Source organism: Polypterus senegalus, chromosome 2, assembly GCF_016835505.1.
Source record: "Polypterus senegalus isolate Bchr_013 chromosome 2, ASM1683550v1, whole genome shotgun sequence".
Classification (NCBI taxonomy): Eukaryota; Metazoa; Chordata; class Cladistia; order Polypteriformes; family Polypteridae; genus Polypterus; species Polypterus senegalus.
Genome location: NC_053155.1, coordinates 78,431,567 through 78,455,106, shown reverse-complemented (window position 1 = coordinate 78,455,106; position 23,540 = coordinate 78,431,567). Strand labels below are relative to the sequence as shown.

Genomic DNA, 23,540 nt, shown 5'->3' with positions numbered 1-23,540 from the left:
ATGACTTGGCATTGTCCTGTTCCAGGTAGTACAAAAAATGTTCAGTTCTGTTGTAAAAAATTTAATCTAAATATGGAGGTTTTACTTTGATCCTGTAATGAATTAATGGACGGTTTTCTAAACGGAGTATTCCGACAGCTAGGGGTTTCATAAGGTGGCTTGAGATGTATTATAAAGGTAATGCTACAGTTTTCCTTGTTTTCAGTTTTTACTTCCAATACAGAGCAAATCTATCTGTAGTGGATATGTCAGATTAACCAAAAATTAAGATTTGACTGCTCAGGTGGACTATAAGGCTACACATTTAACAGGCCAGCCAGGCCTGGGTAAAAATATTGATTTTCCAATTTTTTGTTTAAGAATATATATTGAATTGTTTAAAGTCTCAAGATTTATGTGATTCTGTATCCTACACAATATATGCAACTCTTTTTGGTTATCTTTGTTTTTGGTGTTCAATCTATTAGGTGTTGCTAATGCCCCTGTTAGTGCTTTCTATGGAAAAAGCACTTTACCATGCATAAAACGGTGTGTCATCCTCAACTAAAATCTGTGCCTTTTGACACTTGAATCAGTACAGTCTAGACGAGAACCAGCCATTCAGCCAAACAAAGCTCACCAGCCCTAGTAACTTAATTCTTCTAAAAAATTTAGTTTTGAAAAGTCTCTAAAGTCTTACTGTCTACCACGCTCCTTGGTACAGTATCTTATTTCAAGTGACTGTGGTTCTCTGTGTAAAGAAAAACTTCCTAATGTTTGTGTGAAATTAACACTTAATTTTACAAACTGTGTGTTCCCTTGTTCTTAATGAACACATTTTAAAATGTCTCGATCCACTATACTAATTCCTTCATAATTTTAAACATTTCAATCATGTTGCCTCTTAACCTTTTGCTTAAACTGAAATAGTTCAGCTCTTAATCTTTCTTAATTCATTCCCTATAGCACTGGAATGGACCTAGTCACTCATTTCTGGAACTTTTCTAGTGCTGGGATACCACTTTTTTTTTTTTTTTTTTTAAAAACTGCACATGGTGCACTAGATAAAGTTTCAACATTGCATTATAAAGCTTGAGCATAACTTCCTTGGACTTGTACTCTACACACCGGGATATATAACCTAACATTGTTAGTTGACTTATTAGCTTCTGAACACTATCTCAAAATTGATAGTACACCTTTATGAGAAGGATTTAGGAGACATGGACTTGACACTCGATTTTTCAGATCTCCCATCGTGTATTCAAACTTAACATTTTTACTTCCAATGTGTGTAATACTTTACATTTACTGACATTCAACTTAATATACCACAAATCTGCTCAACCCTGTATGCTGTCCTAGTCCCTCTAATGATTTAACAGATTGCAGATTATCTGCCAATCAACCTGTCTTGGTATCATCCGAAAAAACTTATCCAGCTTGTTACATGTATTCCTGTCCAAATCATTTATTCATTAATTTTATTTACTATTATATATGCTGCTTCTCTTTAAGCATGTGGCTTGCTGTACTGCTCCAGTTTAAAAAAAAGTTTGCAGTGGACATCACCTGGCTAAGCAAGCAGGGGTTTGTTTGAATATTTTGAACAGTCTAAAATACCAAAGTGAGCGTGTACACAGAGCAGCTGATGTAAAGCATCATATATATATATATATATATATATATATATATATATATATATATATATATATATATATATATATATATATAAATAAAATGACATTTAAGACAATACTTCAATTTTCTATTTAGACACCCTTCAATAAAAGCAACTGAAGTTTCTCATTATATTAATGTGTTTTGTGCATTAAGTTATTTGTGAAGAAAGTCAGCACATCAAATATATCTATGCATGCTAATTCAATCAAAATAAAGTCAATATTGAATTGGGATATCCGTGCTGATACCCAACCCTACTTATAGCAAATATTTTTGCCCTGCTAGTTATGGAAAAAAGCACTGCTTTTAATTTCAACACTCAATTTTTGTTCTTTAACAAATTCTCCACAATCAATTATGGCTATTTTATATCCCTGTTCTGAGCCCATTATGGTGTGATGATTCTTTTCTGATGCTTAAAGCCGTCTCTTCTAATATTATAGAATCCATTCGTGCCATAATAAACTTGACAGGCAATTTTGGAACCTTTGTTAAAGTTAGCCTGCATTGGAGGACTCTGATGCATTTTAATTCTTGCTTTGGAAGGTTCTAACTTTGTTTCAGTTGAAGAAAGGTGAGGTTGGCATGGTGTTGCTGTTCTAAATTTAAAGCATGCGATTTTTACTTTTGTAGACCTTATCCTAGAAAGTGTATTGTCAGTGTGCTTGTAATAAGTAAAATCTTAACATTTATTGATATTTAAGATATTCATGTGGTTGTTTGGACCAACATTTAAATTCAGCTTTTTTGTTCTTAAAAAAAAAAAGTGTAGATATCAGATTTAGGGATTATATGTATTTAAGCTGTCTTGAGGGGAAGCACTGCAAATATATTTTCATAAGTATTATGCCTGATACACCCAGATATTTAAAGTTCCATGCTATACTTTCTCAGCATCCGTTTAATTCCAAGTGTCATTTTGAATTGCATATAAACAAGTACTCTTCCATTTCACTTAAAGCATTCCATATTTTTTGCACATTAAAGTCCAAAGTCTTTTCGGTTAAAACCATCTAGCTTTAGTTTACGTCCGTATTTTACAGGAGTTTGAGTCAAGTTGGTTTTGTTGGAAGCAAGCTGATGTTTACCCCAACTCGGCACATTTATTGCTTTGAGTAGCAAAATTCTTTGAAAAATTCTTGTAGGGTTATGTTTTTTCTTTTCACCAAAAAAAGAAACATCCAAGACCTTTTTTTTTTTCCTTTGGCTGTCTTTTTTTAATGCCATCTCAATTATGCTCAGCAGCCAGTGGGTAATTTTATTTGATTATTTTATTTTTTCCCTCTGCAGACCATCTTGATTCAAAACATCTACCGTAATCCCCAAAACAGTGCACAGACGGCAGACGGCTCACACTGTAAGTCCCACCATTGGAGAAATATTTTAGGAGTTAATAATCCCTTAAAATCAAATGAGGGTGTCCTGTGGTTTTGAGCTGCTAAAGATGCGCATAAGCCAAAACGTTGGGAAAATCGATTCGCTTCAAATGGGTTGAAAATGGTAAAATATACCTTCTACCTATGTTGCTGATCTAGGAGCATGTATGTTACGCTATTAGCTTTCTACATCTTTGTCATCCAATTAACTATAAAATATTTACTTAAAGGGAAAACTAAACGAAGGAGACCACTGGTGAGAAGTTCAGTATAAAGACTGCATATTCATGCTAAGTTATATTTGCACACCCATTTTTGTACTGATAACCCACTTTCATCTATTTCCATTTCATTCCATGTGCCTTTTTTTAATAATGGAGACCGTGCAGCTGTCTGACCCCCTTCCCACTGTTTTTGCATCTCAGCCTCTCAATGTAATTGGAACAATTTGTTTTACCTGTCTGTCAGTTGAGACATCCTTTCTGTAAGTGGGTGTCCCCGTCCTCCCACTTGGTACTTTAGAAAAATAGTATTATGTCAGTTTATTTTAAAATTCAAAGCCTTAAACTACTACTAAACCTACTTTATTTCTAATAGGTTTGAAAAGGTAAGTGGGGTTTATGATGCATTTTAACACTTTTTTCCTCCCTTTTAAAAAGAACCTCTTAATACACCATTATTGTAATTGTACTTGAGTTTGCTTAGATTGAATCTTTGTCACTTTCCTGTTCAAAGGTGTTGTGTGTTTTTGGTTTTTTTTTTTTTTGTAAGCTATTAATGTTTTAAAATTATTTATGCAATACTGTGTGTATTATGGGGTTCTTAAGGAACAGATTAATTTGGGATGCTGTTAAAAACCTGTAACCTTTTATTTCAGCACCAGGCAACAAGCAGCATTGGGCCTCATTCCTTCTGAGTCTAAAAGGTTAATTGGTAAAGTTTTTACAAAAATGTGCGTTTTGTATTTCAGACCATTGCCCTCTTGAACATTTACCGTAACCCTCAAAACACTGCCCAGTCTGCTGATGGTTTACGCTGTAAGTTAATCCAAAACTTGTTTGCAGGATCCTGCGGAAATATTTTTACTTTTGTTTTTCTGTGGGGAGTGGGGGTGTAGTGCTTTTACACTTTTTAAGTGCATTTTAAGATCATTTTTAAGATAGCTGTGCAGTCTGCAATGCTCATTTTCCATCTAATTATCAGTAATGATGGATTTTTATTTCTAGTATTTTCTAAACCTGCAAGTTTAAATGTAATTTTAATAAATTGTCTGATTACTTATGATTTTTAAATCTGCTGTTAACTTTATGTAGTATGTGTGTAGTTTTAAGAATTAGACCTTGTCACTTTGTTAGGTATTTTGTTAGTAGTTTTCATAATATGCAACATAAAATCAAACTCTAATTGAATGTTTCTTATTTAGTCAATCTTGTGTTTATTACATCTTAAATATTTAACCTCTTATAAAACAGTAATGTATGGTGATATTTTTTTTTCCCCACACACATTTTGTAGTCTGACAACTGCAACTTTTAAGATTTGAGCCACTAGTGAGTAATTTGATATTTGAGTCTAGTTCTGTAGATTTCTAAAGTGATAAAGTATTTGACTTGTCCAAAGAAAATGCACTGCTGCCAGTATTCCTGGAGTTAGACATGTCCCTTTGCATAGACAGAGTACTGACAGCAGGGTGGAAGAGAGCATATTCAGGTTCTAGGGTGTGAAAATAGGACTGTTTTTCTCAATGTTCAAACTCCACAATTTTATGGTAATGCACATGGTCAATGGATTGATATGTTAATTTAATGTTCAATTTTATATAAAAAAAGCAATTTCAATTGTAGTCCATAATATTGTGTGGCCTGAAATGTGGCACTGCATTTAATATGTGAGTTTTTCTGACATTGTAGGATTAGGTAATTCAGCCTTCTCTGGGAATTAGATTTGCTATCAGCCAAACCTTTTTATGTTAAAAATTGTAATTTTATAAATGACTGGTATTTACTGTCTATGTATTTCACTATGTGAATAAGCAGCCACTTGCAGATTTGAAATAACCAGGTAAGTAAGGGCATCCATAGTACTGTGGGAAGTTTGTGGTCAATCTTAAACATTCAACTGATCACTTTAATGATGTACCAGTGCATTTCCTTGTGGTTTTATTTTCAGATTTTATTAGTATAACACATTTCATCATGTTATGTAATGTTTCACTTTACTGTGTATTAAGTGCACAACAATGCAGTATGTCTGTATTCCATAAAATATTTTTCTAATTGTGTGACCCAAGACTAGTGAGAAACTTGAAGCTGTTACAGGAAGCAAGTAATTAATGATCATATATTAAAAGTAGTGTATAGCTGAATTATAAAGTTTTATGACCTGGATCATAATTTATTAATGCTTAAGTTTAATATGTAGAGAGGGGGTGTTTTTTCTTTACAAACAATATTTAAAATAAAGCTAATGCTTTATTTTAGTCTAAACTGGTGTTGCATGTGCTGGATGAGGTATATTTGTGCTGATAGTTGGCAAAACAGATTTTTGGTTGGGAAATCTTGCCTGAGTAGTACCTGCTAAATATTGTATGTATATTTTTAAGATATATATAGATATTTTTTAGGATGACTTTAGCGATTAATTTCAATAGTAAACATTTTTCAAGGAATATTTCTGCTGCGAATTATTCATAACCGTTTTCAATTTGGTTCTAATTTTAAATCCCGCACCTCCCTGCTTTTCAAAGGGTTTTACACTACTCTTGACTGCTCCCGCACATATGGAACTTCAGTTCTATTCAATCATGGCTGCAGCACCGTATTGGGTCGGGTGATGTTGTAATCTCTTTGTACTAACATGCAGATGCTTTGTAATGCATCATCTTGGTTTTAATGTCGATTTCCTTTTTTAAGAAGTGCTGGGCAAAGTGCTACAGAAAGTAAATTTGTAATGTAATTGTTCAAACAGTGTAGACCGATACCCTTGCCTTTGCTGCATTACATATGAAGTAAACAATACACTCCTAAATTATGGCTATACATAACAGGTCTCAATCTGTGGTTTCTTACTGCTTTTTCCATTGTACCAGTGGTTAGTCTGCTGCATGCAGTAAAAAATGTGGAGCCCCTGGAAATAATAAACAAAGTTCAGGAGACTTTCCCAAACCCCAAAGCTCTGAATTTGGCAACACTAATCACAAAAGGGGGTAATGATGAAGCATTTGGACAAACACACATCCACAGTCTCAGTGACAAATGAAAAATAGATTGCTGATACACAAAATGTCATGTACAACCTTGACAGAATTAAGAGATGCAGCTTTACTAAAAGATCCTTTTATAAGATACCCAATTAAGGAACAAATTTGCAATGTGTGTGTTTGTGTTTTTTTTTTTTTTTAAACCTAGTTTACTAAATGTTTTTTTCTTCTTAAAAGCATCTATTGTTGTAATAAGTTCTCTACTAAAACACATCCATAAACTGTCTTGTAGATGTACTGTATGTGCCACATGCAACATCAGAAACATCAAAGACCATTAAACATGAAAAAATAGAAATGCGCATGATACTCCTTTCATTTATTATGAACATTATTTTCTGAATTGATTAGTTTTGGTAATAGATACATAAGTTTATTTCTGGATATAGCACAAATCTAAAATACCCATATGACCAGTAGGTCTAGTATTTGATGAGAAAACTGTTTATACTTTGCCAATATAGGGTCATGTTATGATTCATGTGTTATTGTTAATGTATATTTATTGAATGGGATTACTGCCCCTCATAGTGCTGGTTTAATCACTACCATTTGACAAATTTGAAACCACAGTTAAATCAGTTTAAATCGTCCTCATAACTTTGATCAGTCATTGGATGTTGTGTTCTATGTCTCGTTGGTGCCTTTGTCACAACTCCCTGCACACACTTGTGGTGTTTTGATTTTTCACTGTTAAGACTAACGTGATGGCATAGTGTTTGAGACTTTTGCACATGCGTATTGGGCTACATGTGAATATCTTTAACTATTGAAATAGTATGTAAGACACCATGTTTATTTTGTATCATTGATTATTCAACTGGGGGGAAAAAAGTACTTTTGATTAGAATGCCCAAGTGGAACAAAGGATAGACTACCAAAGTTAATTTTTATTAAATCATCCGAGTAATTGGAGTAAAGAGGATAGGCAATGTATCAAACATATTTGTCATTAGCTGATAAGTGTGTATATATAGGCTGAAGTCTGCTATCTGCTGACCTTTGTACCCACCAGTGCCAAAAAACAAATGCTGAATTAGCTGCTTAAGCTTATAGATGTGCCACTTCACAGCAGGGACAGTAAATTATTTGCCCACAAGCAGTGCTTGAAGTAGAATCTAGTTAGTGGTCCCCTCTGAAAAAGTCTAAGCATTGAAGCACTTGCCAGGCTATCTTTCCTCACTACAGTGCACCCCTGTTGAACTATTTTAGCACAGAAGTCTCAATAGTCTCATGCTGAGACACTTCAGGAAGTTTCTGCAATTGTTTGGGGCCAAACAGCAATGTTTATTTACATTGACGTTGTATCTAGCCAATCGGCGATAAATGATATTGACAACCATTTGCTCAGCCCTACCATGAAGGTGCCTTCCATAACAACAAGGATAAACTGCGTTGATTGAGCTCACACATGAACCAGCCATCTGCCAATGCTGGGGCCAAATGATTTTCACTCACAAAGTCTGAGCTACACTGTTTTCAGAAAACTTTACACCACCACCTGACATGCTATATCACACTTATTAGTGTTGGTTTTGTAGCTATGCCCATCTGTTAAGATGACGCATGATCAAACCTGACTGAAATTATGGCAGTTTTTTTTTCTTCCATATAAACCTGTATTGTTTGACACATTTAATTGCTTTTGAGCAAAGAAAAAAAAAATCTTTTTCAGTGCAAAGCCTGAGTCTTCTCATATTTTTAAGAAAGTTGATAATTTGGAAACACCATAAAGAGTGACATTTATTTTTGTGGAATACAGTATCTGTGCAAACCTGATCACCTTTATGCCTACTGAATTTTATTTTTAAATTCCTGCTTATCATCTTTAATTACACCACAGCAGTTTTCTGACTGGTAGACCCCAGTCTGGTTTGCTTGGAGAAATGTCCATTTAAGTGTGCGGGTTTTATTTTTATTTTTCCCTCCCAGTTAGTCAGCAATGCTCTTTTGACTCCCAACACATTTATAACCGTGTACAAGCAAAACGCTTTAGTTTGTCTTGTATGCACACACCCTAAAGTAGTATCATCTTTGTCCCCCTGGCATCTACTGTACCATGCATTATAGCCATATGCTTATGCTATACCATATCAACATACCCATAAATTTTTAGCTAGTTAAACTTCTAAACCCAAAAAGTCCTCCATAGTTAAGTTAAGCTAGTATCACAGTATGAAATTTCTTATTGTTGGATTATGTGACCAAACCACATCAATTTACATGACTGAATACTGGGCATGTCAAATTTTAGCAACTGTGTGCCGACCTTCCAGTACAGTCATGCTGGCCCCTTTTTGTAACAGCCAGTATTGTGGTGTCTGATGGAGCCAGTGTTTCAATAAGGGTTAACAAGTATGCCTAGAATCTCGGCCCTTTCGTCCAACCCCAAGCCAGCACCTCACCACCCCCGGTAAACCCCCACTTTATGGTACATCAAAGATGATACATTGAAGAGACAACTTGTTTGGGAGGTCCAAAACATCTGCTTTCCTTACTCCTTGTAGTTGCATTATTTGAGTTATAGTTCCAGATGACCATTCATTGGTTGTTGGGGGTCCTGCACACATCGCTCACCCCGTCTGTTTTTGCCATAGCACTTTGAGGACTGCTTATGTAAATGAAGTCTATGACTGAAAATTGCTGGAAAAGCCATCTAATGTTACTTTCTTGTATAGTCTTGATATTTCTCATATGGTGCATATGTGTATGCTTGATTTTTATTGGATTTGATTAAACATTCCTTTTGTTTTCTAATTTCTCTTTTGTCACACCATGTAATATGCAAGAAGCTTAACCCTTTTTAAGAATACTGATATTGTTCAGAATGCCAAACCGTTGTATGTTTGCATTAAGCTGTCCGCAGACATGAGGCATGATTTTAACCTTACACCACTTGTTTAGTTCATTCTTTTACAGTTGATGCAAAGGAGGCATTGTGTTAATTAATACTTGAAGTAGAAGATATAAACATTGTAAAGGTCTAAGTCATTAAAGCAGACAGTTGTGGCTAACGGTGTCACTTTAGAAGTGGTGTCTGATTCCTGTACCAAATATGATTTGCAGAAGAGTAGTTAGTAACAGACCATCATTCTGGACCTTGTCTGGTTAGTTACTTGGACAAACTGAGCTTTGACGTGCAGCTTTCTCCTCCATGAATACTTGCAATACCCAGCACAATGTACTGTATCTATACAACAGTGTTCCCATGAACTTGTAACTCCCTCTACCTCATTAACAGTACCCATGTGTGGTTTCTCAGTTAATGTGTTTGACCTTTTTTCTTTTCTTTTTTGGACTAGTAATTCAATCTAATCTCTTCCTCTGCCATCTGTTTACTTGCAGTCAAGTCCTCGGGGAGAGGAAACTGTATTCTTTTGTCGTTTTAAACAGATTGAACATTATAAGGCAGTATGCTTAATTTGTGCTTAGAGCTTTGATGTAATCAAACATTTTATGGTTTTGCATCTTGCTCTTTGAGTGTTACAGCTATCCACTGATTGGCTTAGACTGTGCACTCTGTATGAAGACACAAAATACAAATATGGTGTGAAGTAATTTGTTTCCCCCATCCTCATCTGTTTAAATCCTCTAAGGCAAATTCTAGTAACAATTCTGTTGTATTTACTAATATTTTGAGAAATCAAACCAAGTATTTTGTAAGCCGTTTTACCTTGGCAAACTCTAGGGTCAATGCTAGGTATATTTCTCAACAAGCAGTATCCAAGGAAATTTTATTTTATTTAGTCAACTGGCATGTAATGTCTGATCAGTCTGTTTTTAGTTGAAGATTTACTAAACCGTGCATTAGTTATACTGTTTAAAATGCAGGTATTAACCTTTGGTATTTAACTACAAACTTGCACTGCATTACATCATTTTAATAAATGTAATAGATATATTTGCAAGCAATTAATATGTTCAACATTTTTATAGAAAATGTTGAATTACCATGTATTAATATAGCTGTTCCATTTATGAAGTGTTTCGTACTTAAATTGTGTGCAAAATGGGAGCTCACTCGGTGTGCATTGGAAAAATTAATTTACCTTGCAACTTGGCACACGATTGTATTGTACATCACCTAGAACTAAAAATAAACACCTTGGTTAATTGTCAATGGTTTATTAACTATAAAAACTACCCAAGTAAAAATAAAATGTTTCTTTACACAAAAAAGTCATTTGGCATAAATTATAAATATTCTCAAATCATGCTGTGCATTTGAAGGTATTAACAAACACATATAGCAATAATACAGGTAAATGGTATACTTGTATGGCAGTTCAGTTTAAAAAAAAAAAAAAAAAATTGGCCCGTATGTCTATGAAATACTGTACACAAAAAATCATTGAAAATCTGAACAGTACACTGTGTTCTTTATTTACATCTTGTTAAAAACTTTATTGTAGGTGAACATGGTGTAAAACCTTACATGCAAAACTACAACCGTTAGTTTTTTGCCAAATGTCAAAAATTGACACATTAAATGATAGAATTCTAAACATAACAAATATGACTGAAGGACCCTGTCCTCTGGATTTCAACATATGAAAACCATTTTGACTTTTAAACCAAAATCCTATTATAAACGGCACAGCAGTCAGTGGTTTCAAACTGTATTTATTATTGTCAACTTCTAGGAAATGGAGTCCTTCAATTGCAGAGCATCTCATACTCTCCTTTCTTGGAATGAGGTCTAAAATGATAATAAGTCAACATTTTTATTACATGTGCTGTAAACTAATTACAATTTGAAATTGGTAAGGGCTGCTCTTATTTAGTTGGTAATTAAAAAGTTACTGATCACATTTATCTTATCCTATTACACTAGCAGTGCGCATCATAGCATTAACCTGTACAATATATTTCAAAACCATGCATAAAAATGACATGAACAATGAATGCATGGTAAGCAAGTAATTAAAATCCTCTCTAAATGTTGGCAACTGATGTAAAACTTTTTTTTAGTTTTAATAAAGTATTATTTAAAAAAACGCAGACTCCAGTTAAAGATAAAGCTTTTCAAATCAAGTGCATTTGCAGACAAAAGGCTTTTGAATCATGTTGACATTGGGTGTTAACAATCTGCATAGAACCAATGTAAAGGAGCAAGTTTTTAAAGCTTAAACCACATTTAATGTTCTCTAAATAAGCTACAGTAAACTTGTGGTTGAGCTGCATACCCTTAAATACATGAGTGCTGAAGAGTGGGGGGGATGTATGGGACCAATTCTTGAGTACTTTGTACTTCTAGATCTAGGCCATATAACTCAAATTTAAGCTTCTATTTTTTTAATTGGCCTGTATAAACCTCTGGATTTTGAATATAGCCAATTTTACTTTGTAACAACCTGCTTTGGGAATTTATGAAGTAGGATTGTTAAGAAATGCACTTTTTTAAAAAAGTGTTTACATTGAATAATACTCTTCAAGTACAATTCCCTCCAAAATCTTTAAGTACTATAATGAAAATAAATGTGATTTAACTACTTTCCACCTCTGCCTGTGATCTTCCCTTTAAGCTCAAGTTTTCTCCTTTTTAACATGCTGAACTATTAATTACCTTGCAAGGATAGTATAAGGAGAAAAACACAATTTAGCAACATGCTAATAGATCCTCTAAAGCTGTACAAATCAATTTACAGATGAAAGTGGATAGAGTGACCATTTAAGTGGATGGTTACAGTTTCAAAGCAGTAGAAATGTGGAGTATAACTATATATCTTGCCAATGACTGCAGAAGATAAACTAATTTTACTAAGTCACTAATGCAGTAAGTCCATTTTTGTGAAGTTTTGAACATAACTGGTAATTTTTAATATCATAAAAGGAAAAAATCCTCAATAGGCCCAGCAGCTATAGTGCAGGTTTCCTACCCAGAGTCCTTAAACTTGCATACTAATATTAAATGGAGAAAAGTAATGGGGCAGAGCACACTTCAAAATAAAAGGGAAGAAGGACTCGCATTTCTGTAGGAAATGCAGTGCAGCCGGAAAGTATTCACAGCGCATCAGTTTTTCCACATTTTATGTTAGCCTTATTCCAAAATTGATTAAATTATTTTTTTTTCCTCAGAATTCTACACACAACACCCCTTAATGACTATGTGACAAAAGGTTACTTGGTTTTTGCAAATTTATTAAAAATTTAAAAAAACTGAGAAATCACATGTACATAAGTATTCACAGCCTTTGCTCAATACTTTGTCGATCTGCCTTTGGCAGCAATTACAGCCTCCAGTCTTTTTGAATATGATACCACAAGCTTGGCACACCTATCCTTGGCCAGTATCGTCCATTCCTCTTTGCAGCACCTCTCAAGTTCCATCAGGTTGGATGGGAAGCGTCGGTGCACAGCCATTTTATGATCTCTCCAGAGATGTTCAATAAGATTCAAGTCTGGGCTCTGGCTGGGCCACTTAAGGACATTCACGGAGTTGTCCTGAAGCCTCTCCTTTGATATCTTGGCTGTGTGCTTAGGGTCGTTGGTTCATCTTTCAGCAGGACATCACCCCAGTCTGAGGTCAAGAGCGCTCTGGAGTAGGTTTTCATCCAGGATGTCTCTGTACATTGCTGCAGTCATCTTTCCCTTTATCCTGACTAGTCTCCCAGTTCCTGCCACTGAAAAACATCCCCACAGTATGATGCTGCCACCACCATGCTTCACTGCAGGGATGGTATTGGCCTGGTGATGCCTGGTTTCCTCCAAATGTGACGCCTGGCATTCACACCAAAGAGTTCAATCTTTGTCTCATCAGACCAGAGAATTTTGTTTCTCATGGTGTGAGTCCTTCAGGTGCCTTTTGGCGAAATCCAAGCGGGCTGCCATGTGCCTTTTACTAAGGAGTGGCTTCCGTCTGGCCACTGTACCATACAGGCTTGATTGGTGGATTGCTGCAGAGATGGTTGTCCTTCTGGAAGGTTCTCCTCTCTCCACAGAGGACCTCTGGAGCTCTGACAGAGTGACCATCGGGTTCTTGGTCACCTCCCTGACTAAGGCCCTTCTCTCCAGATTGCTCAGTTTAGATGGCCGGCCAGCTCTCTAGGAAGAGTCCTGGTGGTTTTGAACTTCTTCCACTTATGGATGATGGAGGCCACTGTGCTCATTGGGATCTTCAAAGCAGCAGAATTTTTTCTGTAACCTTCCCCAGATTTGTGCCTCGAGACAATCCTGTCTCGGAGGTCTACAGACAATTCCTTTGACTTCATGCTTGGTTTGTGCTCTGACATGAACTGTCAACTGTGGGACCTTATATAGATAGGTGTGTGTCTTTCCAAATCATGTCCAATCAACTGAATTTACCACAGGTGGAAACAGGATGCACCTGAGCTCAATTTTGAGCTTCATGGCAAAGGCTGTGAATACTTATGTACATGTGCTTTCTCAATTTTTTTATTTTTAATAAATTTGCAAAAATGTCAAACTTTTTTTTTCACGTTGTCATTATGGGGTGTTGTATGTAGAATTCTGAGGAAAAAACGAATTTAATCCATTTTGGAATAAGGCTGTAACATAAAATGTGGAAAAAGTGATGCGCTGTGAATACTTTCCGGATGCACTGTACCTTGTGGTTTTCTGCATTTTCAGTATCTTCTGCATATTCTCTCTATATATGTGTTTCTCTTAGTCTTGTACTGTCTAGAGACCTGTGCTTGGTTTCATTGTCTTAACGTTTAGTTCATGTTCTTTCTGCTTAGAATCTAGTTCAATTGGTGTTTTGTTTTTTGTTTTTTTTTTAATGCACATTTAGCTCCCAGGTATGTGCATAAAGTTGCTTTTGGTTTATTGGCCAATTGTGTTAGTTTTAATTAAAACAAAATGTTCCAGTGACCATAGCATGTTACCCTTAAATAATAGGTGTATTGTATTAATGTTAAGATGAGTCTCACTATTAAGCCCTGATCTTTTGTGTAGTTCTTCATGCACAATTCACATGCACAATGTGTAGTTCTTGGTATTCATTTTTCATCTAGTCATTGTTTACATAATAAGTTTAAATGAACTTTGGAACAGTCTTAATATGCCAAGCTTTTAAAAACATTTTAAACACCTTTTTATTCGCTGTGGAATTTGAAAATGCCTGTTGTTTTGTCCTTCAGTAAGTTATTAAAATGCTCATTTTAACATACAGGTTGTTGTAATTAAGTGAACTAATGTCCCTTTTTCCCCCCTTTTTCCTAGGTGCTGTTAGTGATGTGGAGATGCAAGAACATTATGATGAGTTTTTTGAGGTACATTTTACAATGTAAAGATTATGCAAAGGTTTACACTAACTGTAATAACAATTTGTGTCTTGATGTACTATGTTTTTATGTTAAACAATTTAGATGTTTATTTCCAAAGTATTTATTCCTGTGTATTGCTTAAATCTTTGCTGAAAAGATTTTCATTTTTTAAGGAGGTATTCACAGAAATGGAAGAGAAGTATGGTGAAGTTGAAGAGATGAATGTTTGTGATAATCTTGGTGATCACTTGGTTGGAAACGTATATGTGAAGGTGAGGGTGGTTGTTGTTTTTTTTTTAAATATACAACTAGCCTCTCGTATAACCGTTTTTGTTTTGCACATTGAATTTTGAGCAATGCCAAGGGATCCCTATATTGTTAATGTAATTAAGCTGAAACAATTATGTAGTGGCATAAAGAACACACAAACATTATAATACTAAATAACCTATAGGTTTCTCTGATGCTGCCTACTTTTTGCAGGCTTTCTAAAGTTTTTTTCTAAAAGGTGTTTGCACATTTTTTGCTCCTCGTTATATTTGTAATGGTTTTGGCCTAACTCATTTGGTAAGGTGGTAGACACGGTCCTGTTTAGTGACCTAAAGTCTTAACAATTCCTTGGTCACTGTCTAAAACCCCCCAAAAGTGCTGTATACTAGTTATCCAGCATTGGCTGGTGATTTGGGAAATGAAAACCATAAAATGTGAAGTATGCTATTTATTTTTAACTGTTTATAGAAATTTGCATAAAGATCTGTTTTAATATAGATCAGTACTATGCATTCCCTTCAGAATATTAAAGCCAATCATTATGTTGCATACTTCCCAGGTAAATGACTACTTAATTCATCTTCTTAATATAAGGAATTTAAAAGTTTTCTGTCCTGCTAATTTTGCTGCTAATTGTCAACATGTTGGTTTATAATAAGTCATGTTTGGATTCAAAACATACAGATTGCAGATCAGTTGTAGAGCTATGGTTATATATAAAAGTGTGCTTTTTTTCTTAAAGTGGAAATATTTTTCAAGTGCTGCGATTGTTGCTTTACATGTATAAATTTATTGTTTTAAGTCTGCTCAGGAAACAATGTGTAGTGTGTTAAATGTGTTCTCAATAATTCAGTTTCGAAGGGAAGAAGATGCTGAAAAGGCTGTAATGGATTTAAACAATCGTTGGTTCAATGGGCAACCGATTCATGCAGAACTGTCACCAGTGACAGATTTCAGGGAAGCTTGCTGTCGCCAGTATGAAATGGGGTAAGCAGGTTTTTTTTTTTTTTTTTTTTTTTTTTCTTCAAATAAGGGATTGGTGTTAGATTTTACTTCAGATTAAACTTTATTTTACCATTGATATTACCAGACACTGGTGAGATTTTATCCCAAGCTCTATGGCTTTATTCAAAGCTAATTATTGATGATAAAGTAATTACTGCAACACATTTTGATATTTCGTTGTAGTTTAATGTCTTAAGGTTTCTAGACCTAAATCCTCCTTTCAGCCTTAGGCTATGTCCAAACTACCACATTTCCATTTAAAAGTACTGTTTATTAACTAAAATGGTCTCTGTCCACACTAGCATTTTCACATTGTTTATGAAAATGATCCCTTTCAACACTAAACTAACACACACATACAATGTAGGTGTTCTCTGGCATTTGGGTGTAGTAGCGTCGGCAGAGAAACCCTTAAAGCGGGCATGCCCAACTCCAGTCCTGGAGGGCCTAAGTGGCTGCAGGTTTTCATTCTAACGCTTTTCTTAAGTGACCTGTTTTTGCTGCTAATTAACTTCTTTTGAATTCATTTTATTTGACTTGCTCTTTAAGACTCAGACCCCTCAATTGTTTGTTTTTCCTTAATTAGCAGTCAGACAATGAGATACAAAATGAGCTAAAACAGGGCAAGCAAACTGTGACCATCATACAATATCTGAAAATAAAGGTGAAGGTCTCAGGAATGCTGATCTGCTCTTAGAAAAGAGAAAATCCACATTTTTGGAAATGTCTGCTATTGCACAATGAGAGCAGCAACAAGCCATGGCATTAAAGAATGGGTTTAATTAACAACAAGACTCAGTGCCTCATTAAGCAACTGGTTGGAGTAAAATTGGTTGGAGTTTGAGGCCCTGACTTAGTTGGTCTTCTGTTGGCTATTTCACTTCTGTTTGGGTGCCATTTAAGGAAAGAAATGAAGCAGTTCGGAGGAACGATGAAGAAATTCAGGGAAACATTTCTTAACCAAGTTAATTAAAATTCAAAAGATGTTAATTGGCAGCAAAAATAAATCACTAATTAAGAAAAGGGTTAGAATGAAAACCTGCACCCCTCCAGGACTGGAGTTGGGCACCCCTGCCTTAAAGGGTTGATAAAGCTGCTAATCTATTGCAAAACTGTAGCAACCAGTAAATTGTCTTTTGTGCAAATATGCAGCATTGAAACTATACAAAATGCAATTTTCATGCATACAGGTACATAGTAAGCGTCTTGGTAAGAGTAACTCTGTCTGCTATGTGGGAATATGGTTTTCTTCCATGAAGTGTGACCAGTCCATGAATGATATGATGTAATTAGCAGGATTCAATCAAGAAAGGGCTTCATGATAAGCACTATCAAATCAGGGAACCATTGGCAACTTTATACCCGCATATTGGCCAGTGCCAGAACGCCAGATGTTGGTTGGCAGTTAAAGTTCTTGGATAGGTTTGTTCAGATAAACACATTCAGAGCTAAATTTACAAGCCCCTGAGAAACTGGTAGTAATAATGTTGCCATTAGACCGAGGCAAGCTGGTGCCAGTTGTGAAACAAATTTACATTTATAAATATATTAAAGAGAGAAATTTGCCCTCCGTGAGTCGGAAACCCAGGCAGGAGGAAACTAGTTTTACTGCGTCTTTCTCTCTGTATGAAGAGGGAGCACCCCATCATAACAATCTGCTAAGGGATGGTCCCCAAGCAGAGACTGCCATTGAATGTTCACAGGTCAGAGGCAGAGATGCACATTTGTAGGAAATTGAGTTACATTAACAGTACCTGGTATTTACTCTAATTGGTTTATTAACTTACACACCCATAATCTGATTGATTAAAAGACATGAGATGTTCTCAAGAGAGCAGAGCCTCTTTTACATACCCAAAGTAAGTCTCATTCTACTATATCCGTGTTCTTAAACATTTAATTCAGCTCTTATCCTTCTGTGTTCTTGACAACTATCAAGTATCATTGTACATTCAGCCACTTTCCAAACCACCTTTCAGTCGTTTTTTTTTTTTTTTGCTATTTCCAAAACAAATGCTACTGTATATATTTAATGTACACTGTAAACCAAAACACTTTACTTCAGAAAGCCTGTTATCCCTTTTTGGTTCCCTTTATTATCTCACATGGTGTATGAAGATTATCAGCATATCCTGTAAAAACTGGTGAGTAGCGAAGCAGCAGCTGCTAAAGGAAATGAGATGGTGTAGAAAAATATCCCTGTTAGTGAATGTGAAAAATAGTTAAATCAGTGTAAACTTTGCGTGATAAGTTATGGAATTGTATAAAAACATTCAAGTAAACATTGTATTCAGGTTTTGCAATATTGATATCCAGAAAGTCTAACACCAATGGCTTATACAGAGTTCTAGTCCATTACTGTGAGAAACTTCAAATGCTATCCTGCCTGCATTTAACCTTTGTGTTGTCTTGTCAAACACGCCAAAAGAAACCAAATGTAGGTTAATTTCATGTACAAATTTGAAACAGCATCCACTCTTTGATTAATGTTCCTTTATAAATTTGAGATGCCCTATATTTGGCCACAAAATTTGTAATTATGTTCGTTGCATTACACATTACTACTTCACAGGTGTAACCTCTCAGTAAGGCAAATTTTTACTTTTGTATTAAGTATTGGAAACACCCGTCAGCAGTCCTTTGTTTTTTGTGTAACGCGTTTTCCTTTCAAAGGATGAACTTAAGTACCTTCAAAATATACATGCACTTAAATATTTAGTTTTCAGTCACTCTTCTTAAACTTCAAGTGCTGACAAGTGAGTGATGCAGGTTAGTAATAAGAGTTGAGTGTACTATCCATTTACAACTGATTCTGATGAAATAACTCTTTTCTAAGTCTCTTAAGTCTTTTTGTGGGATAGAAGATTAAAGACAAAGTGCCGTATTGATGTTACAGGCCTATAATTAAGCTTGAATGGAAGATTTACTTTTGAAATTTTCAGTCTGCTTTAGGATTTTGATTTGATTCCTTGCACTGTAACAACTAAAATTTTGAAAGCATATGAAATTAGCTGACCCCAGTTAATTATGTGAGGTTTTGCCCCTCAGAGTACTAGGAGTTATTTTCAGTATGGTAGTTATTTGGTTGTGGAGATTAGTGTGTGTTGAGTGTTGGAATTCCAGTTCTGTCAGTAATTAAAAATGTGTTTTGTCCAATGCATTTCTGTTTGTTCACTTATACTGCATATGGTGGGTGACTACAACCAGAAAATTGCCAAGGAAGTTTGTGGTACTAAGTGTATCTGATCTTCTGGCAACCTGAACTAATCCTTCAGGTTACGCTGTTCCCACTAACTAGCCATTTTGGCTGCTAAATCTGTTGCGTAGCTTACACTGGAGAAAACGAGCTAAAATACAATACATTTCACGATGGACAATCTTCAGAAGCCTGTTAAAACGAGGATTTTTTTTTTTTTTCCCCACAAAATCTTGCTTTCTGCACATCTTCTAGCGTCCTTTTTTTTATAAGATGCTTAAAAAGTAGTCAGTTTTCTAATGAATGTTTTTTAAATCGACTATAATCTACAATGTGGCTGTAGAATGTGTGGAAACCCATGTGGACTCCTGAAAACTTGTGGTATTAACGCCATTCAATGTCCATGTCAAACAGCTTATTTACATTCTGACTTGATGTAAATAAGTACAATGGGGCAAAAAACGTATTTAGTCAGCCACCAATTGTGCAAGTTCTCCCACTTAAAAAGATGAGAGAGGCCTGTAATTTTCATCATAGGTATACCTCAACTATGAGAGACAAAATGAGAAAAAAAAATCCAGAAAATCGCATTGTCTGGTTTTTTTTTTGAAGAATTTTTATTTGCAAATTATGGTGGGGGGAAAAAAAGTATTTGGTCAATAACAAAAATTCATCTCAATACTTTGTTATACAGTATACCCTTTGTTGGCAATGACAGAGGTCAAACGTTTTCTGTAAGTCTTCACAAGGTTTTCACACACTGTTGCTGGTATTTTGGCCCATTCCTCCATGCAGATCTCCTCTAGAGCAGTGATGTTTTTGGGCTGTCGCTGGGCAACATGGACTTTCAACTCCCTCCAAAGATTTTCTATGGGGTTGAGATCTGGAGACTGGCTAGGCCACTCCAGGACTTTGAAATGCTTCTTACGAAGCCACTCCTTTGTTACCCGGGCAGTGTGTTTAAGATCATTGTCATGCTGAAAGACCCAGCCACGTTTCATCTTCAATGCCCTTGCTGATGGAAGGAGGTTTTCACTCAATCTGACGATACATGGCCCCATTCATTCTTTCCTTTACAGGGATCAGTCGTCCTGGTCCCTTTGCAGAAAAACAGCCCCAAAGCATGATGATTGCACCCCAATGCTTTACAGTAGGTATGATGATCTTTGGATGCAACTCCGCATTCTTTCTCCTCCAAACACGACGAGTAGAGTTTTTTTACCAAAAAGTTCTATTTTGGTTTCAGCTGACCATATGACACTCTCCCAATCCTCTTCTGGATCATCCAAGTGCTCTCTAGCAAACTTCAGTCAGGCCTGCACATGTACTAGCATAAGCAGGGAGACGCGTCTGGCACTGCAGGTTTTGAGTCCCTGATGGCGTAGTGTGTTACTGATGGTAGCCTTTGTTACTTTGGTCCCAGCTCTCTGCAGGTCATTCACTAGGTCCCCCCTGTGTGGTTCTGGGATTTTTGCTCACCGTTCTTGTGATCATTTTGACCCCACGGGGTTGGTCTTGGCCATAGTGGAGTTTGGAGTGTGACTGTTTGAGGTTGTGGACAGGTGTCTCTTATATTGATAACGAGTTCAAACAGGTGCCATTAATACAGGTAACAAGTGGAGGACAGAGGAGCCTCTTACAGAAGAAGTTACAGGTCTGTGAGAGCCAGAAATCTTGTTTGTTTGTAGGTGACCAAATACTTATTTTCCACCATAATTTGCAAATAAATTCTTTGAAAATCAGACAATGTGATTTTCTGGATTTTTTTTTTTTTTCTTGTTTCTCATAGTTGAGGTACACCTATGATGGAAATTACAGGCCTCTCTCATCTTAAGTGGGAGAACTAGCACAATTGGTGGCTGACTAAATACTTTTTTTGCCCCACTTTATGTGGGCACTTGGCAAATTGTAAAGCATTAGGAATTAGAAATATATTAGTTATCAAGGGGGTGTTAATGAATGACTGTAACTGTAGCAGATTTAGTTGGGATTTGTACAGCCTGCAGAAGGTTGGCTGGGTTTGAATGTTGATTTTTCTGTACTAGTGCAAGACACTAATCAGTCTCATTTTTCAGTATGACTACAACATGAAGTTCTTTAACTTCAGGATGCCTTTATTTTTCTGTATGTTGCATGAATACACTGTAGTTGATTAGTTTCTTTGACTGTAACTTGACATTTTGGTGCCAAGATTCAAAACTGTGTTAACATTAGTTGTTCCTTAAGGTACTAATGCATTAAACTGATTGCAAATTACCAGACGTGTGTCCCTCTTGACTTCCTGTTTAAGGGACTAGTGAATTCTAGTGTCCACTTAATTGGCAACTGTAACACCTCTCTTCTAAATATTGCATGTGATTTAGATCCATATAACTTTGTAAAGCAACTTATGTGCATCAGTAATTATTAGTCGCTCTATCCTGAATGTAGAATTTAATGGTACTTTTTTTTTTCTTTTTAGAGAATGTACCAGAGGAGGCTTCTGTAATTTTATGCATCTGAAGCCAATTTCCAGAGAACTTCGTAGAGAACTTTATGGACGCCGTAGAAAAAGGTAGAATCTTGAAATTCTTGTATTCGCAGTGCTAAATTAAATAAAGCCTCTACATTGCACTCCTACTCGGTCTATTTGCATTGTACGGGTGTCCCTCCTCCTCCTTCCCCAGATCAGCTTTAATGGAATTTTAAGCATCTACACTACCCCCGTTCTTTTCTTTTATCAGCTGGCATCTGAATTTTTTGTTTTATTTACAAAAGTATATTCATAAAAGTACACATTGGGACAGGTAGTACAAAGAAAATATGTGAATGGCCAGTACTTTTTGTGTAGACTGTGTTGGGAAGTTAACTGCTTTATAATAGTCTTTCACAATGTTCTCTGAGAAGCATCATAGAAGCTAAATAGGACCATGAATAAGGCAAATGTGTTTTTGTGTACAAGTGTTTTTATTAACGAGCAAGTATAGCCAATTTTGAAAAAAAAAAAAAACTTGGATTAATCAAAAAGGTGCTCTTAGATCCACAGTTTACTTTGTAAAAATATGATGGGCTATTGCGCTGTCCAGGGATTGGTCCTGTCTTTTGTACTCTGCAACCCTGGTCTGTTTGAGTTGCTTTAGAAAATGGACAGATGTAATAATTCCATGAAACTTGAAAGAGGATGGTCTTGCATTTTAAATAGTGAAGTCTGTTTTCTTGGCACAGCATCCTCACTGTCCTTAATCATCTTATGCATCACAAGATTCAAAGCATGTTAAATTCTGTTTGCAAGCAAAGCAACTGTAAACTTGCTCCTGATGTAATGAAACTGCAGTTGTCTGTATTTTAATATGCTGGTAGATAATTTGCCATGATATGCAAGACAATAATACTAATTATTATTATTGCTACTACTGCTGATGGTCAAATTTCGAACAAATGTATCGTTTGACGTGTAACTGTTCTGTTAATGTAGTAGGAGGGATGGTTTTTTGTGTGTGGGGATCTTTAAAATGGCAAAGTACAAACATCTGTCATTTAAAGGATTTGGCTCCTCAAAGTAGGAGTGAATAGTTTTACGCAGGTGCTGGTTCGTGTCTCTGTTACCATTTGTTCTAGAAGTATTGCGCTACAGGTTTTTTTTTTTTAAGCTGTTTGGGGGAGAATTAGGTGGTGATACTTACTGCTCTGAGGTGAAATAATTGTCATGCTTGCTTATTTAAATTGCGACCAAAAAAAAAAGACCAGAATTGATGCAGCATCTTGAATGTAGGTGAAAGATGTTTGAAAGGAATGGAGTTTTGCAGTTGTTCAGTTCTTAACCTTTAAATATAGATACTACTTCTTTTTCCATTTTCAACTTTTTGTCGTCTGATTTCTTACCAGCTTTTTGTTTAGATAATTTCTCTGTTCTACTGAGACGGTGCTTGAAAAATAAACCTTGTGGGAACCAGGGGTGCTCCAGCTACCCCGACACAAACCAGCAGAGACGAGAGTTAAGCACAGCACATGTTTGTTTACATACGAGAAGCCCCACAACCGCACAATACACAAAGTATACAGTCCCTTCCTCCTTTGTTGTTCAACCTCCACTCCTCCTTTGGCAACCTTCATCCTCTTCCACCCAACTCTGGCTTGTTAAGTGGAGTGAGGCGGTTCCTTTTTTTGTTGGTCCTGGGAGTGTTTAGGGACTCATTAATCAAACCTGAAATCGCTCCCAGGTGTAATGAAAAGCCATGTAGGGCTCTGCACCTCCCCCTGGCGGCCCCCACGGAACCCCTCCGGGCTGTACCAAACTTCAGTTACCAGCGTGCCCTGTGGAAATCGATGCTGCCCAGCAGGGCTGTCCTCTAATGTCCTGGGAAGGCAGTGCCATGTGGGTGCTTTCTCCCCCAATCCTCCTAACCAGCTGGAGTCCTGGCGGGGTAATGGCCACAGCCGACTGTCGTAACAGAGGTATAAATTTATATGCCTCTTTTCTCCAAATCTTTAGGAGACAATGTGTTTAACATTAAACACTAAATCACTAATTGTTTTGACTTTTTAAATTTTTCTCACTTTTTATG

General features: G+C 36.0%; 1 protein-coding gene across 2 annotated transcripts in view; it reads left to right on the top strand.

The window, feature by feature from the left end:
• Positions 1–23,540, top strand: part of u2af1 (U2 small nuclear RNA auxiliary factor 1) — a 52,428-nt gene that overhangs the window by 28,461 nt on the left and 427 nt on the right. The window contains exons 3-7 of one of the 2 annotated variants that reach the window (XM_039744043.1): positions 4,009–4,075; positions 14,482–14,531; positions 14,699–14,797; positions 15,649–15,782; positions 21,458–21,550. In XM_039744043.1, coding sequence (XP_039599977.1) covers positions 4,009–4,075; positions 14,482–14,531; positions 14,699–14,797; positions 15,649–15,782; positions 21,458–21,550 — 443 coding nt within the window. Of the gene's footprint in view, positions 1–2,952; positions 3,020–4,008; positions 4,076–14,481; positions 14,532–14,698; positions 14,798–15,648; positions 15,783–21,457; positions 21,551–23,540 lie in introns of both variants that reach the window. The other variant, XM_039744045.1, reaches the window with a different exon arrangement.